The 15,941-nt window shown below is 45.9% G+C and overlaps 1 protein-coding gene across 2 annotated transcripts in view; it reads left to right on the top strand.

Moving 5' to 3' along the window:
• Nucleotides 1–15,941, top strand: part of SLC6A5 (solute carrier family 6 member 5) — a 58,833-nt gene that overhangs the window by 10,798 nt on the left and 32,094 nt on the right. For both annotated transcript variants that reach the window (XM_010388271.2, XM_030918324.1), the window contains 2 exons: nt 4,638–4,779; nt 7,715–7,847. In XM_010388271.2, coding sequence (XP_010386573.1) covers nt 4,638–4,779; nt 7,715–7,847 — 275 coding nt within the window. The remainder of the gene's footprint in view (nt 1–4,637; nt 4,780–7,714; nt 7,848–15,941) is intronic.

Below are 15,941 nucleotides of genomic sequence, written 5' to 3'. Positions count from 1 at the left end.
TATGTGAAAATAGGAGCTAGCTGGGTCATGTAAAATAGGAACAACATAAATACCATTTCTATTTCCGGAATGGCTTCATTTTCATTAGAAATTTAATTAAATGATTCCTTTTCTCCCTGGTCTTTCATGTGCTTTCATTTATTAATAATTGCCCGAGTAAAGACAATCCCATTCCACAGCTTCCAATTTAGCACGATCATTATCTCTGTTCTTTGTTCGGGGTTGCTGGGCCGCAGAGCTCTCTGATGAGATGGCCCCATCATTCCTTCGCCGGTGGACCCGAAGGCGCCGGGCACTGGGAAGTATGCTCCTGCCGCCCAGTGGTGGGAGGGGATATTGCAGGAGGCTTGAGGCTGCGGAGCGAGCGAGTAGGGATCCTGGGAGCCCTGCTGCATTGCTGCAGGAACGGTGACCTTGTGCTGCTGCGGCGGCAGTGATCTGCAGACATCCAGAGACGCTCTCTAGGGAGGCTGCCTGCGTGCTTCACAATTGCAACTTGGGAAGCAAGAGATTTGGTGTTTGCCCTCGTGTTAGTGATCGCTGCAGTCTTGGGTGGATGTAATTGTTTGGCAGGAGGGCGAGAAATAACTTACGTGCTTATTTACAGAACAGAGATATGGAGGGTTCTTTAACTGTCTTCATTCATGTCATCGCTGGGGGAAACAAAAGCTTTCCTGGTAAATATTTGATAATGATTAGGTGGGAATCTTCCTGAAACTGTTATTCGATTAGACTAAAGAAGATACTTTGAACAGGAAGATATTTTTAGGCCCTGAAGTGGAGATTCTCAATAAGGGGAGATTTTGCAGGGGACATCTGGCAATGTTCAGAGACATTCTTGGTTGTTGCAGCTGGATGGGCTCCTGGCATTTAGTAGGTGGAGGCCAGGGATTCTGCTAAATATCCTGCAACGCACAGGACGGTCCCAGAGCCAATAATTATTAAAGCTGTCCTTGCAGGGTTAACAAGAATTCCAGACAGAAGTATTGTTATAATTAGCATTAATCAGGCTGTGCTTTGACTCACTTCCTTGAAACCAAAAGTTGAGTAACACTACATACATTTGCATCCCCGTTGTTCCTATAGATAAGATTTCTGAGGTTAGAATCATGAGGCTTTTGTTTAAGAATTGCTTAAGCAGATCCTGAATTCCAGCAAAACAGCTGATGCCAACCAGTTTAAAGACTCCTACCAGCTTTAAGCAGTGGTTCATGCCGGTAATCCCAGCACTTTGGGAAGCCAAAGTGGATGTTTCACTTGAGGCCAGGAATTCGAGACCAGTCAGCAACATGGCAAAACCGTGTCTCTACTAAAAACACAAGAATTAGCTGGGAGTGTTGGCGCACACCTGTAATCCCAGCTACTGTGGAGGCTGAGACATGAGAATCACTTGATCCTTGGAGGTAGACGTTGCCTTGAGCAGACATCATGCCACTGCACTCCAGCCTGGGTGACAACGGTCTCAAAAACCAAAAAACAAACAAATGAAAAAAGGTTCCCACAGAGGAACTGAATCAGTGTGAGAATACATTTCTTCATCTCTCTGTTCCATGACTTCACCCGGCACTCTTCAATCTACTCCAAAACCCTAGGCCCAAACTCTTTGGGGAGATGGATTTGAGGTTTCCTCTTATCTCCTTGTTTAGTGGCTCTTGTGATTAAACCTCTTTCTCTGCTGCAACCCAGGAAACTCTATTTGTTTCCTGTGAGTATATGATCAGGCTGAGAGATCCTATCTCATTTTTAGCTAGTGCTTTATTTGTTTATTTTGGTGGAAAAAAAAAAAAAAACCAAGGTGTCTATCCCCAGTCTTTCTTTGTGTAGCCCCTCCATCTGTCATTCTCTGTGTTACCAGCACATGAGTGTGTTCTGTTCCTGGGACCAGGCTATCCCTTGCAGGGTATTGGTCCTTTGAAATTCTGGGGTGACTTAGAAAAAGTCCTCTTCTCTTAATTAAACCTCTTTCTGTGCTGCAATGCAGTGTCTTGGTGGTGTATTGACTCACTGTGCCCATTGGGCAATGGACCTATTGAGGTTACTTTATCCGACCCCAAATGCCATTAGCCCAACTATTGAGAAACCTTGGTCTAAAGAATTACTGAAAGGGAAAGGATTCTTATTATTGTTTCCATTTTTTACCCAACATTCTAAGAAACTCTGCAGTGTGTATGGGAAGTGGTAGGCAATTTATGGCAGGCAATTGGCCTTGTGGGAGATGATGTTGAAGACTAGAGATACTCTCTCCAGAAAAAGCTATGACAATGATGATTGAGTTATGGCTAAAATTTATTGAGTGCCAGCTGTGTGCCAGGCATCGTGGGAAGATTTGTCATTTGTGATCTCTCTTCATTTAGTCCTTACTGCAACCCTGAACAACAATGACCAGAAAATGGAGGCTTGGATAAATGGAACTCATTCAAGCTCTCTGTAGTAGTGGAACGCCTGAACTCACATTCTTGCCCACTTTGCTCTTCCACAGACAGCATAAATTGGGAATCAAGCCTGCTTCTTAAAATTATTTATTTATTTTAGAGAAAGGGTCTCATTCTGTTGCCCAGGCTGGAGTGCAGTGGTGCGATCACAGCTCACGGCAACCTTGAACTCCTGGGCTTAAGCAATCCTTCTCCCTCAGCCTCCTGGATAGTTAAGACTATAGATGTGCAGTACTGCACCTGGCTAATTTTTAAAATGTTTTGTACAGATAGAGGTCTCGTTATGTTGCCTAGGCTGGTCTTGAAGTCTTGGGCTCAAGCCATCCTCCTGCCTTGGCTTCCCAAAGTGCTGGGATTATAGGTGTGAGCCACCCTGCCTGGCCACTTTTTGTTATTGTTGCTCATGGTATTTAAAGACAATTTTAACACATTCAGTATTTTTAAATGGAGAGATTTCATGTAAGTTTATAGATTTTCTGCATCTTTTGCCACAACATCTGGAAAAGCTTGGCACTGATTGGCTGGAGTGCTCTCTGGTTGGCCACAGTCCCCACCTCTCTCTATTATTTTCCAATTTTATGCCTTCCTTATTTGAGTCATCATCCTGCCTTCTATAGGTGTTTGAATTTATAATCCCTGCTCCCTGTTCACATTGGAGTGCCTAAGTCATTGACTCCAAAGAGAAACCTTGTTTACATCCTGGCTTGATGTATGACCTTGGCCAGCCACTGCATCCCTCTGTGCCCCAGTTTTCCTTATCTGTAACATAGAGATAATAACAGTACCTTCTCATAGGGGGTGGTGAGAGGCTTAAATTAGTCAATGCATGTAAAGTACTTAAAACAGTGCTGTAAACGTGGTAACTGCCATATGAGTGTAAGTTGTTGTTGTTATTGTTACTATGTGCTCCTTTGCAAAATAATGTCCTTTGGGATTAGTCCTGGTGGATTCTTTATTTAAGGTATTTGTCAGTTTATCTGTATTTTAAAATCTGTTAGAGAGGCATTGTAAAATGGTCAGAAAGACTTCAGAGTCTTCCTATTTAAAATGACAATAATAAGATATACCTCCTGGATTTTATGAGGATTTCATGAGATAATCATTAAAGTGTTCAACACAGAGCCTGACATACCAAGACTCACATGGTTAATTTCCTTTCTCCATCCCTGCCTAGATCAGGCCTTCTCAATCTTGGTACTACTGATGTTTTGGACTAAATAATTCTTTTTTTTTTTTTTAAGAAAAAAAAAAAGCTTCATCACCCAGGCTGGGAATGCAGTGGTATGATCATGTCTCACTGCAGTGTTGCATTTCTGGGCTCAAGCAATCCTCCTGCCTCAGCTTCCCAAGTATTTAGGACTATGGGTGTGTGCCATCACGCCTGACTAAAGGACTGAATAATTTTTTGTTGTGGGGGGCTGTCCTGTGCACTGTAGGATATTTAGTATTAGCATCCCTGGCCTCTACTTATTAGATACCAGTAAGCACCAGGTCCCCAAGGTGTGACAACTAAAAATGTCTCCAGACTTGCCAAATGTTTCCTGGGGAGAAAACTCATCCCTAGTTGAGCACCACACTGTTAGGTCCTGTCCCAGGCTCCCCGGTAGATGGTGTGGTTGCTGCCTCTTCCTACCCACGTGAGAGTAGAAAGTACACAGCATGTGTATCCTAGAGTACTTACTGAATGTGGTGCCAGGCAGTGGGTCCAAGGTGAACTTCTTAGAAAGCCTTCTGTAGCAGTACCCTTCAATAGGTCTGTTTATTTTCCAATTAAATTCGTTTCAGCAATTTATTTATTTTCTGCAGAGTCATAAGGATCTGGATTCAAATCCTGATTCTCTTCCTCATAAGCTGTGTGGCTTGAAAATGGAAGATTATAGTACCTCCTGCATAGGCTCTTGTGAGGATTAAATGAGATAATGCACGCAAAATGCTTGCCCACCACATAGAGAGTGCTCTGTATATAAATGCCTTTGTCATCCATACGAGGTGCAGTTGTGGGGACTGGGGGCTCTGATGGAGAAAACATAATTCTTTGGTTTTTTTATTAATATATCTGGCTTTGCCCAGTTAATACTTTCCTGAAGTTACTCTCCAATATTTGGCAAATGTTTTTGGCATTTGTTTTTAAACTGCTGCAGAGAGACGCATCTCTGTTTTCCGTACAGATTTCACTGTGTTTCTATTCTGTCCTCTCCTAAACAGATTCCTGTGTTATCAGTGACCATCCCAAAATACAGATCAAGAACTCAACTTTCTGCATGACTGCCTATCCCAACTTGACAATGGTTAATTTCACCAGCCAGGCCAATAAGACATTTGTCAGTGGAAGTGAAGAGTATTTCAAGTAAGATGACTTTCTTTTTCTTTTTTTACTTTCTTTTTCTCTTTCTTCGAAGAGAAACCCAATGAATTAATAAATATTCAATTTGCAGACCAGAGGTGTGGGTGGCCCAAGGGATGAGATCAGAGAGGAAGGTTTTTTCCCTGGTTTGGCTTCCAAGAGCAGATTGTTGTGTCTAGTGAGCCTGGAAAGCAGAGCTGGATGAACGATGGCAGTAGGAGCAGAATCAGTGTGGCTATAATTCATGATGTTGATGAAAAGCCCATTTCAAAACCTTGATCCAGTGTGATCTAAGTGGACTGTCAGTTAACTAGATTAGTTTTTCTTCCATCTGCACTTGGCTTCAGGGAAGAGAGGCAAAAAGAAAACAAGTCATGTTCAAAGTTTTAGTTTAAATAAGAACAAATTCATTTTTTTCCTTTTTTCAGAGCTTTGCCTTAGTTTTGTACTTTTCAATATTGGTTTTGCTAGACATTGGAGACTGAGGTTCAGGGATACTTGAAGATCCTTAGCTACCACTGGAAGATTTAGTGAAGTTCATGGAATTATTTTTTTATTTTCTTTCTTTCTTTTTTTTTTTTTTTTTTTTGAGATGAAGTCTCGCTCTGTCACCCAGGCTGGAGTGCAGTGGCACGATCTCGGCTTACTGCAACCTCCGCCTCTGGGTTCAAGTGATCCTCGTGCCTCAGCCTCTTGAGTAGCTGGGACTGCAGGCACGTGCCTGGCTAATTTTTTGTATTTTTAGTAGAAACGGGGTTTCACCGTGTTAGCCAGGATGGCCTCGATCTCCTGACCTTGTGATCTGCCCACCTTGGCCTCCCAAAGTGCTGGGATCACAGGCGTGAGCCACTGCACCCAGCCATGAAATTATATCTTAAGGGAGATAAATGTAGACAGAGTTCATCACAGGGTACGTAAAAAGTGTTCTCTAGCTAAACTTTAATTCAGAGGTTGTAAATTCAAATGCACTCAGGCATGGCAGGATTATAAATGAGTAAAGTGAAAATAAGTGAGATGATAGGGAGGGGTGGGGACTGTGGCAAACCAAAGAGGCTGCCTGTCACAGGTAAAGGAGGTCACTGGTGCTCAGCACCTCTGATCACTGCCTTGTGAAATTGTGGGGCAGTGCTGCCAGAGCTTCTATTTTACAATAAAAGATGGAAATAAAATCTGGATTTTTATGTGATCTCTCCTATTTTAAATGGCAGCAAAATAATTCAAATAGAACATGGGGATCAAATAAAATGCATTAATCAATGAGCTTCCAGTTTGTGGCTTTCACTTAGATGATAAGTGGTTGCTGATACCTAGACTCTTCTCCCAGTTGTCATTAATTCCTATTCCTGTTTTTTTTCCCCTGTAGACTCAGAGTGTACATGGTTGTTCCTTGCAGAACAAAAGGGAAAGTTACCTAATTGATTAAATAGTCCCCTTTGACCATAATTACCATGGTATTAGGGGTGGGCCTTTAATTATCCCTGAGCACTGAGCAACTGTGTCTGACCTGGTAGTATGATGAAATCTGAAAGACTGCCAAAAGCAGGTTTGCAAATCATTTGCCAGTACACCTAATCCATGCAGTCTGGTGTACTAGAAAGTGATTTGCAAGCCTGCTTTTGGTGGCCTTTACTAATCCTTTGGGGCCAGTCTTTATTTCTAAGAAGAAATGTCATCAGGAGTTTCTTGGGACTTGTTTGAGGTCCTACAATTGAAGCGTGGAGCAGTTGAGACAGCTAAGTCGTGGAATTGTTGACTATGTGGTTTATCTATTTTGGGGATGGGACATGAGGAAGGTCCTTTTCCTCACTTGGCAAATATGGTCCTCAGGGTTTTGCCTTGGAACCAAGTTTAGTTCCAGCCTTGGTCTGCCCGAGTCAACTCTGAGTCCAGGTTCTGCCAGGGTTTGGGCCTGAAAGAGGCTCTGTCTGCACAGAGTTGGCCATCACTGTTATGAAAAACATGGCTGTGTGTTGCCAAAGAGCCTCTCAAGCTAGCCAGCTGGACCAGGAGTGGGGCTGCTGCCTACATTTCCCTCGGCAGGTCAGAACGTTCTGGGCCATCATTCCCACAGTCCTGCGAGCCTGGATGCTGGCTTGCCTGTTCTTTAGGTCACAGAAAAATGTCAACCTACAAACACAGCGTTTCACAGAGGATGTATATCTAGATGGTTGTGGAGTAGAAGGAATTGTCTGAATCTGTTATCAGGCACTGTCCCTGAAGCTGCCTCCTGTCCTCAGGGGTGAGGCTGCCCTGCTAGCCATTTGGCCAGGCAGGCCATGATGTCTTCATTTTCTATACAAGTTGCCAGCAGCAGCTACAGCTGACCAGTGGCCTCTTCTGTCGGCAGCTGCTCATCTCTCTTAGAATGTTTTGCTTGAGCAAGGTCTAGGCAGCCCTGCTTTTATAATTAAGCCAACCTCAGCCTCAGGAAATGCCCAACACAACTTGAACTACAATCCAGGGCCACATTTTTAGTCATTCAGCATATGCAGTTTCCACTATGTACTAATTTTTAAAATTTAAAACCACACAACTACTATCAGAATAAATTCTCATAAAAGAGTAGAGCAATACAGAAAACACACAAAAATCACCCTTGACGGTTCAGAGTTTCTGTTGCACTCCTCCTGGGGATGTGCTAGTGAGAATGGAGCTGACAGCCTTGTCCTGAAGCCTGCCCAGGGCCATGAGTGGCCTCCCAGCACATAATCAAGAGGAGGGTAAATCCAGCTGGAGTCTCTGCAGACGGCTGTGGGCAAGAGCCCAGACCAGCAAATTCCCCATAGCCTGATGTGATTAAGTCTGCAATGGTGGGGCGGGTGGAGGATGCTGGAGTTTTGTGCAAGGCTCCTGGCTCTACTGGAGGCTTAAAGCCTGCTGCCTGTCACCTCCGTCTCTCCTTTCTATCACTTCCCCCATCCCTCCCTCCAATTCTCAGGTACTTTGTGCTGAAGATTTCTGCAGGGATTGAATATCCTGGCGAGATCAGGTGGCCACTAGCTTTCTGCCTCTTCCTGGCTTGGGTCATTGTGTATGCATCCTTGGCTAAAGGAATCAAGACTTCAGGAAAAGTAAGCACTTGATTTATCTAAGTAAGAGAAAGCTGTGGGATGCCCAGGGGTGGTTGCTTTAGGGAGAGGCAGAGCACTGGGAAGAGAGTCAGGAGCTGTGGATGCTGATTCTGACTCTGCCCTGGGGCAGCTGAGGGGCTGTGGGCAAGTGACGTCACTTTCATCTGCAAAATGGGGATAATAACACCTTTCTTGCAGGGCTGTTTTAAGGGTTAAATGAGACACATATATACAGAGCTCCCAAGGGATGGTGGGGGTACTCTGATTAGGATTTCCTTCCTTTCCTCTCAGGGGTGGCCACTCATTCAGCAGAAGGAACCTCCCTGATATCATTCAGTCACTTCCCCTAAACTCTAGAATTTGTGCTGCTGGCCTTTTGCCTCCTGGTCTGGCTGCCAAGTTAGTTATTGCTTCTGCCAAGAAGCTGCCTGAAGATCAAGACTGTGTAGTAGATTCCCTCTCCTCACTCCTGGCCACCATGTTCGTGGCCTTCCTTGCCTTTCTTTCAACCCTAAGCTTGACACTCTTCTACCCCATGTGCCCCTAGCACTAAAGGAAGATGGTCCTGCCCGTGGAATTTTGGCTGAGCAATTACTTGGTAAGGGTCACTTAGTGATCGCTTGGCTGGGCCCTTTGGAGATGATGAAACTCCCACCCAAGCTCAGTTCCAAGCCACAGAAAGAGAGGAGCCCATGGAACCTTAGACCACAGTGGGCATTGTTGTAGGGTTCATGGTAACATTTCTTCATCTTGCAGCCTTAGAAAAACCTACTGAAGGCTGGGTGCAGTGGCTGTAATCCCAGCACTTTGAGAGGCTGAGGCAGGTAGCTCATCTGAGGTCTGGAGTTCGAGACCACCCTGGCTATCATGGTGAAACCCTGTCTCTATGAAAAATACAAAAATTAGCCAAGCACGATGGGGGGCACCTGTAATCCTAGCTACTCGGGAGGCTGATGCAGGAGAATCACTTGAACCCAGGAGGCAGAGACTGCGGTGAGCCAAGATGGCGTCACTGCACTCAATCTGGGCAACAGAGTGAGATCCTGTCCCGCCGGACACACACACACACACACACACACACACACACACACACACACACACACACGAAAGAAAAGAAAAGAAAAGAAAAGAAAAGAAAAGAAAAGAAAAGAAAAGAAAAGAAAAGAAAAGAAAAGAAAAGAAAAGAAAAACCTACTGAAGAGTTAACCAGTTATTCCAATACCGTGCAATAATATTTAATTACCCCAGGAGATCTTTGCATGTTTTAGGATGAAACAAAAATGTCTTTAAGCCCCAAGGAATGAGGATGTAATGGGGGATTCTGAGACCATAGGTTATGGCGTTGAGATTTGGTCTGTTATCCAGGCCAAGGATTTCTGCGATTGTGTTACAATCAACCAACTTCTGAAGGATCGGGTCTCATCGGGAAGGTAATCAGTGCCATCTTTCACCCCCGGGCATGCTTTGCACCCCCCATTAGACACCCAGTCCTGGCACCTATTAGTCACATAGACCAAACTGTCTTCTCCCTGGGGACGTGGACATTTTTTGATTACAGCTCTTATTAGTGCTTGCTTTTCATGTCATCTAATTCCACAGTGACTGGAGTGGTAGATTCTGGCAGGTTTGTCAGGGTTACCTGAGGCAGGTGGTACGCCTAAAATCACAGAGTGTGGGGAGAATCAGGCCAGCTAGAGAGAACCAGCCCAGGAGTGAGGAGACCTGGGCCCTTGTCCTTGGGGACTGCTCATGGTGTTTGCTGTGTAGGGGTATCTCTACTTGGGCAGTAAAACGTGGCTGAGCTTCTGATTTTGCTCTTAGCTTTAATTTCTTTTTCTTTCTTTCTTTTTTTTTTTTTGGCCAATAAATGAAAAGCACATTTTCCTAGCTGTTTTAGAAGTTCTCAGTTTCCTCATTTTTAAGGTGAGGGCAGTTGGACTGGGTGATGTCTAAGGCCCTCCAGTTCTAAGATTATTCTGTCGGACACTTGCTGGGTGACTTGGAGGTTTGGGGGCACTTTTACTCTGTGACCTCAGTTTCCCCTTCTGTAAAATGAGAACTGGGATTCAGTGACCCCTGAGGAAGCTGCTGGCTTTGAGTGAGTACCACGAGACTGGATTGATTGTTTTTCTAAGGTTATAGGGAGATGGGAAATGTTAACTTGACCCTTATGACAATACCCAGCCTGGCCTGAGGTTTACTGGACCCCCCACCTTCTGTAGCTTGGAGCTGAGCTTGGGTGGAATTTCCATAAACTCCAAAGGGCCCAGCCAAGTGATTGCTCAGTGAGACTAGCCAAGTGTCTGCTCAATCAAAATCCCATGGGCAAGACTGTCACTTATGTAGGTGGCCAGATAGGTGTCTAGTAGTATAGGCTGGAAGGTGAGACTGCGGGAGGAGAGGTGATAGGTGAGGAGGGTGAGAACAGCACCTTTTAATGATGTGAGGAAGAATGGCCTGTGGCTCCAGTGTCAGACCAATCTTAGTTCAAATCCTGGCTCTATCACTTTCTAGTTGTGTGACTCCGGACAAGCTATTTAACCTTCAAAACCCATTTTCTTCTCTGTAAATTGGGGAAATAGTGCATAATACTTAGGATTGCTATAACGATTAAGTGAGATATGCATGTTACTACCTGGTGTATGGTCAGTTATTAATTAACATGATCTCTTTTCATGTTTATTATTCTGAATGGCTGCTGTATTGACTGGGTATTGTGCCACTTCGACATGTCCAGAGCAGAGGCTTTGTTGGGGAGATGGGAAGAGAAAGAGAGCTTTGTTGAACACTGTATGCCAGGCGCTGTGCTGGCTGCTTCACATGCATTAGAAGCACATTGATTCTCACTTTGTAGAGAGAGACTGAGGCTTGTCAAGGTAGAGTAAATTGCCTGAAGTCACAGAGTTTTTAAGTGGCAGTAGTGGGATTTGAATCCAGGTCTATCTGACTTTGAAGCCAAGACATTTTTTATTTTTATTTTTATTGAGATGGAGTCTCGCTTTGTCACCCAGGCTGGAATGCAGTGGTGCCATCTTGGCTCACTGCAACCTCCGCCTCCGGGGTTCAAGTGATTGTCCGGCCTCAGACTCGCGAGTAGCTGGGACTACAGGTGCCCACGACCATGACTGGCTAACTTTTTTGTATTTTTAGTAGAGACAGGATTGCACCATATTGGCCAGGCTGGTCTTGACCTCCTGATCTCAGGTGATCCCCCTGCCTTAGCCTCCCAAGGTGCTGGGATTACAGGCGTGAGTCGTCGCGCCCAGCTGGCCTAGACTTTTTCTAATACAAGACATTCTCTCCCAAGAAGGGGTTATTAAGAATAGATAGTAAATGAGGAATTCTGGAGCCATCATTTTCATATAGTGGGGAAAAAATCCCCTCACAGTGAATCAGAACCTGCATTTCTACCCAGTCTCTGCTGTGTTGCTGTGTGACTTTGGGCAGGTCACAGGATATATTACAGCTTCATTGTCTTCATTTGCAAAATCAAGAGTTAAAATATTCTCTAGGATTTTTTTAATCTTATTTTCTCTTAATCTTATTAGTCTGTGTTCTTTTGGAATGGCATGGCAGCCAGTTTTTTCCACTGATTTAGAATTTAATTCTTGGTGATAGATTTCATAGGCTTTCTGGAATAGGAAGTTTTGAGCAGGTATATTTTTCTTTTAGATCTGCCAACTTATCTCTCTGTTTCATTGAGAAAAGTTTCCAACCAGAGATCAATGATCAATTTCTATTTTAAATAAAGAATACCACCAGAAATAATGAATCACAATTTACTATCCTGCCCTGGGCTGTGCAGACATTAATCACAGAGCATTATTTGGGCGCTAAGGTGGATGCACAGCTGAAGCTGCTTTATGATGAACGCCTTTGTGATCGAAATCCCAGGAACACTGTCATTTTTATGCAAAAGAGATGTCATCCTCTTGCAGCCAGATAAGCTCAGTTCCTCTTGTTTAGGGCCTTAGGAGACAGGACTAGCAGTTTGCTTCCTCTGAGACAGGTCTTCCTATTTCACTGTTGGAGACTTTTCCGGCAGCTAGAATTTCAGAGGCACGGGCGACCAGCACACAGCCTGAAGGTCAAATGCAGCCCACCTGCCCTCAGGGGCGCCTCTGCCTGAGAGTTGTGACAGCGAAGCAAAGCTAACCTAATTAGCTCGTGCGGGTTGGTGGGCTTTTACCACCTGTTCAGGGGTCCTATGGTGAGAAGCATGCCTGGAGGTGTCAGGCCAACAGGCTCAGATGGGCGAGTCAGTGTCATTCCTGCCACGTGTAATTCATTACTGTTCAAGTTTAATTCCTCTGACAATACAGTGTGGAAGCAGGTGCCTTCTAAATCTCCCCTGACACAGAGGAACTAGCTGTGCAGAAAGCCTCCATGCCCACCTGACTCACATTTGAGGCATTCCCAGGATTTGTAAACCAAACCGTTGGCCCTCTCAGTTCACCATGATCACCATCTAAAAAATGAATGCATCACCTGGGTGAGGTGAACAATTGCCTAGAGTGCAAAATTGAGAGGCACTCACTCTCAGGTTCCCGAAGTGCAGGGCCAGCACCTGACAGTGAATTCCTCCGTAAATTTTGCACCCTAGGTGCCTCCTGTCTCACTTGCCTCCCCCTAGTCCTGGCCCTGCCATACACATTTCTGATTGTGTGGCCCATAGAATGGCGTTCATGGAAAGAGTGGCTTTGGAGTAGGGAAGCTTTGGGCTTAAATCCTGTCTGAAGACTTTGAACGAGATATTTAATCCTTTGTGAGATGCTTAACCTGAACCTCAGTTAACTTCTCTGCAAAATGGGACAAATATACCTGGCCACAGAGGGAACACAGGAATGATGGTGTCTAAACAGCCTCCAACAGTGAAATGGGAACAGTTGTATCTTAAACTCATGCCAGCCTTGGAGATTTCCTCCTTAAGCCACCGTCATCTAGGTCATGTCCTCTCCTTCACCTCTTCCTTCCATCCTCACTTCCCACCAGCCCCAGGTGGTCAGGGGATGGAAAGGATGCTCCTTAGTTGTCTCGCATCCCATCCCCATGCTGTTTTGGGGGCAGGAAAGTCAGGCTGGTCAGGGCCTGCCCTTGTAGCATCTCCTCTTCCCAGCCCCACCTGACAGCTGTGAGGCCAGCCCTGAGATGTCAGATGCCCTTGGATTTCCTAACATCCACGTGTGGAAGGGCTTCACTTCTCCTTAGACTTCAAGGAGAGGGAAGGAGAGAAGCAGGTTTGGTAGAAACAGAGAGGAGCTGGCTGCTGCCCCTCCCTTCCATCCCTAGCACTACAAGTTCTTTGAGACAAGGAGGGAGGAGAGACTGCTGTTCTGTGGGGCAGGGAAAAGGTATCCCTGGTGTCGCAGTAGAGAGAAAAGGAGGGCAGCCCATCCCTGGCAGCTCTGAACCTGCAGCCAGGAAGAAGGAGTTTGGCCTTGAGTAATTGGGTTTAGAGACAGAAGTAACTTCCCCATTTCAGTTCGTGGCAACTCCACCCTTTCAGTTGCTGAGGCCAAAACACTTGGGAGTCACTTTGACTCTTCTCTTTCTTTCACACTCCCCATTAAGTCTGGTGGCTCCTCTTGAAAATGTATCTGGCAACTGTTTCTCACCAGCTCCATTGACAACACCCTGGCTGGAGCTATCCCCATTCTTTGTCCCTTGCCTGCTGGCTGCTGCGGCTTCCTTACTGTTATCCCTGCCGTATTCTTGCTACATAGCAACTGGGCGATTCTGTGGAAAGGTTAGATCCTGTAACCCCTGTGCCTGAGTCCCTGCCATAGTCCTGTTGCCCACAGAGTAAGAGCTCTGCCTGGCCTCACCTAGTCTGCCCCTCCCTACTCCCACTTTGCCAATCTCTCCCACCTGTGCCCCATCTCTTGCCACACTGGCCTCTTTGCTGTTCCTAGGAGTCAGGCACACTCCCTTCTTAGGGCCATGATTCCAACTGTTCCCTTCATCTAAAATGTTCTCCCAGACATCCAGTTGGCTCACCCTGACTTTCTTCCTTGACCAACTTCTCCCTGAAGCCTTCCCAACCATCCTCCCCACACCCCACCCCACTTACCCAGCTCTAATTTTTCATTTTTTCAATCCACATATCACCTTCTAATATACCACAAATAATACTTACCACGATTATTGTTGGTTGATGATCTCCCCAGCTAGAACAGAAGCTATTCAGGGCAGAAATCTTTGCTTTGTTTACTGATAGGTCCTGAACATTTAACTGTCCCTGGCACATATGAGTTGCTCTAAATGTATAAGTATGTATGTTCATTTGAACAAGTGGAGTGACCCCAAGAGTTATAGAGTTATATCTTTTTTTTTTTTTTTTTGAGACAGAGTCTCACTCTGTCACTCAGGCTGGAGTGTAGTGGTGTCATATTGGCTCACTGCAGCCTCTGCCTCCTGAGTTCAAGTGATTTGCCTGCTTCAGCCTCCTGAGTAGCTGGGACTACAGGCGTGTACCACCAGGCCCAGCTAATGTTTGTATTTTTGTATTTTTATAGAGATGGGGTTTCACTCTGTTGGCCAGGCTGGTCTCTATCTCCTGACCTCAAGTGAGCTGCCTGCCTCGGCCTCCCAAACTACTCGATTACCACGCCCGGCCTCCAAGAGTTATTTCTTCATCTCAGCTCTAAACTTCCCCAACTCATCTCCCCCTGTGAGTCCTTGAATCTGTCCTCATCTCCTGAAATCCCACTTACTCTGGAGCCCCTACCAGGTACTCAAGTCTGTGCAGGCAGCGTGTGGCGGGGGCCCTGTGTCCCTCTCATGGGGCAGGTATTCCAGTTGCCCTCAGAGAGAGGACTGCAGGTGGGAATGGAGGTGGCCCTGAACCAACAGCCACCACCCCATGAATCAGAGAGCCCAGAGTGGGCCTGGATGGAAGCTTAACCTCAGCCTCTCAAGTGTCTTTTTTTTTTTTTTTTTTGAGACAGTGTCTCGTTCTGTCACCCAGGCTGGAGTGCAGTGGCACGATCTCGGCTCACTGCAAGCTCCACCTCCCAGGTTCATGCCATTCTCCTGCCTCAGCCTCCCGAGTAGCTGGGACTATAGGCGCCCGCCACCATGTCTGGCTAATTTTTTTTTTTTTTTTTGTATTTTTAGTAGAGATGGGGTTTCACCATGTTAGCCAGGATGGTCTCGATCTCCTGACCTTGTGATCTGCCTGCCTTGGCCTCTCAAAGTGCTGGGATTACAGGTGTGAGCCACCGCGCCTGGCCTTAAGTGTCTTTTAATGCACTTTTTGGACTGTAGCCTACCTGTAAGCTGAGCATTGTCAATGCTATTAAGTTGAGGACTGGTGAGTCCTAGGCCAGACTGTGAAATGGTACTTTTGTTTCCAGTGCCCTGGGCCGGTTCCACTTGGTGTGTATTGTAACACTGTACTCTTCCAACAGCCCCGTGAAGAATCTACTGTTGCTGCCACTTTGCAGGTGTGGGCACTGAGGGTCAGAGACTCAGAGAGGTTAAGTTGCACCTCAAGGTGACCCAGTTCGTAAGTGCTGGAGTCAGGATTTGGACCCAGGCTCGTGGGACTGCAGAGGCTGAGCTCTCACACTGTTCCTTCCACTTCTGCCAAATCCTGGTCCCAAGCCCTCACCTTGAGGTTTGATGGACAGGTATGGAAGGAAAGGTCCCCCCACCTACCATGTTCAACTAACCCCCAAGTTCTGCTAATGTTACCTCTCAAATGTTTCTCTTTTCCTTTTCTTTTCTTTTTTCTTTTTTTGACATGGAGTTTTGCTCTTGTCACCCAGTCTGGAGTGCAATGGTGTGGTCTCTGCTTACTGCAAACTCCGCCTCCTAGGTTCAAGCAATTCTCCTGCCTCAGCCTCCTGAGTAGCTGGGATTACAGGCACCTGCCACCACGCCTGGCTAAGTTTTGTATTTTTAGTAGAGATGGGGTTTTGCCATGTTGGCCAGGCTGGTCTTGAACTCCTGACCTCAGGTGATCCACCCGCCTTGGCCTCCCAAAGTGTTGGGATTATAGGCATAAGCCACTGCGCCCAGCCTCCCAAATGTTTGTTGATGCTGGTCCCTCCCTCTCTTCCAGCATCCAGGAGTAGTACCCTTTGGTTGGCA

Source organism: Rhinopithecus roxellana, chromosome 15 (genome assembly GCF_007565055.1).
Source record: "Rhinopithecus roxellana isolate Shanxi Qingling chromosome 15, ASM756505v1, whole genome shotgun sequence".
NCBI lineage: Eukaryota > Metazoa > Chordata > Mammalia > Primates > Cercopithecidae > Rhinopithecus > Rhinopithecus roxellana.
This window is presented reverse-complemented; position numbering and strand designations above follow the sequence as displayed.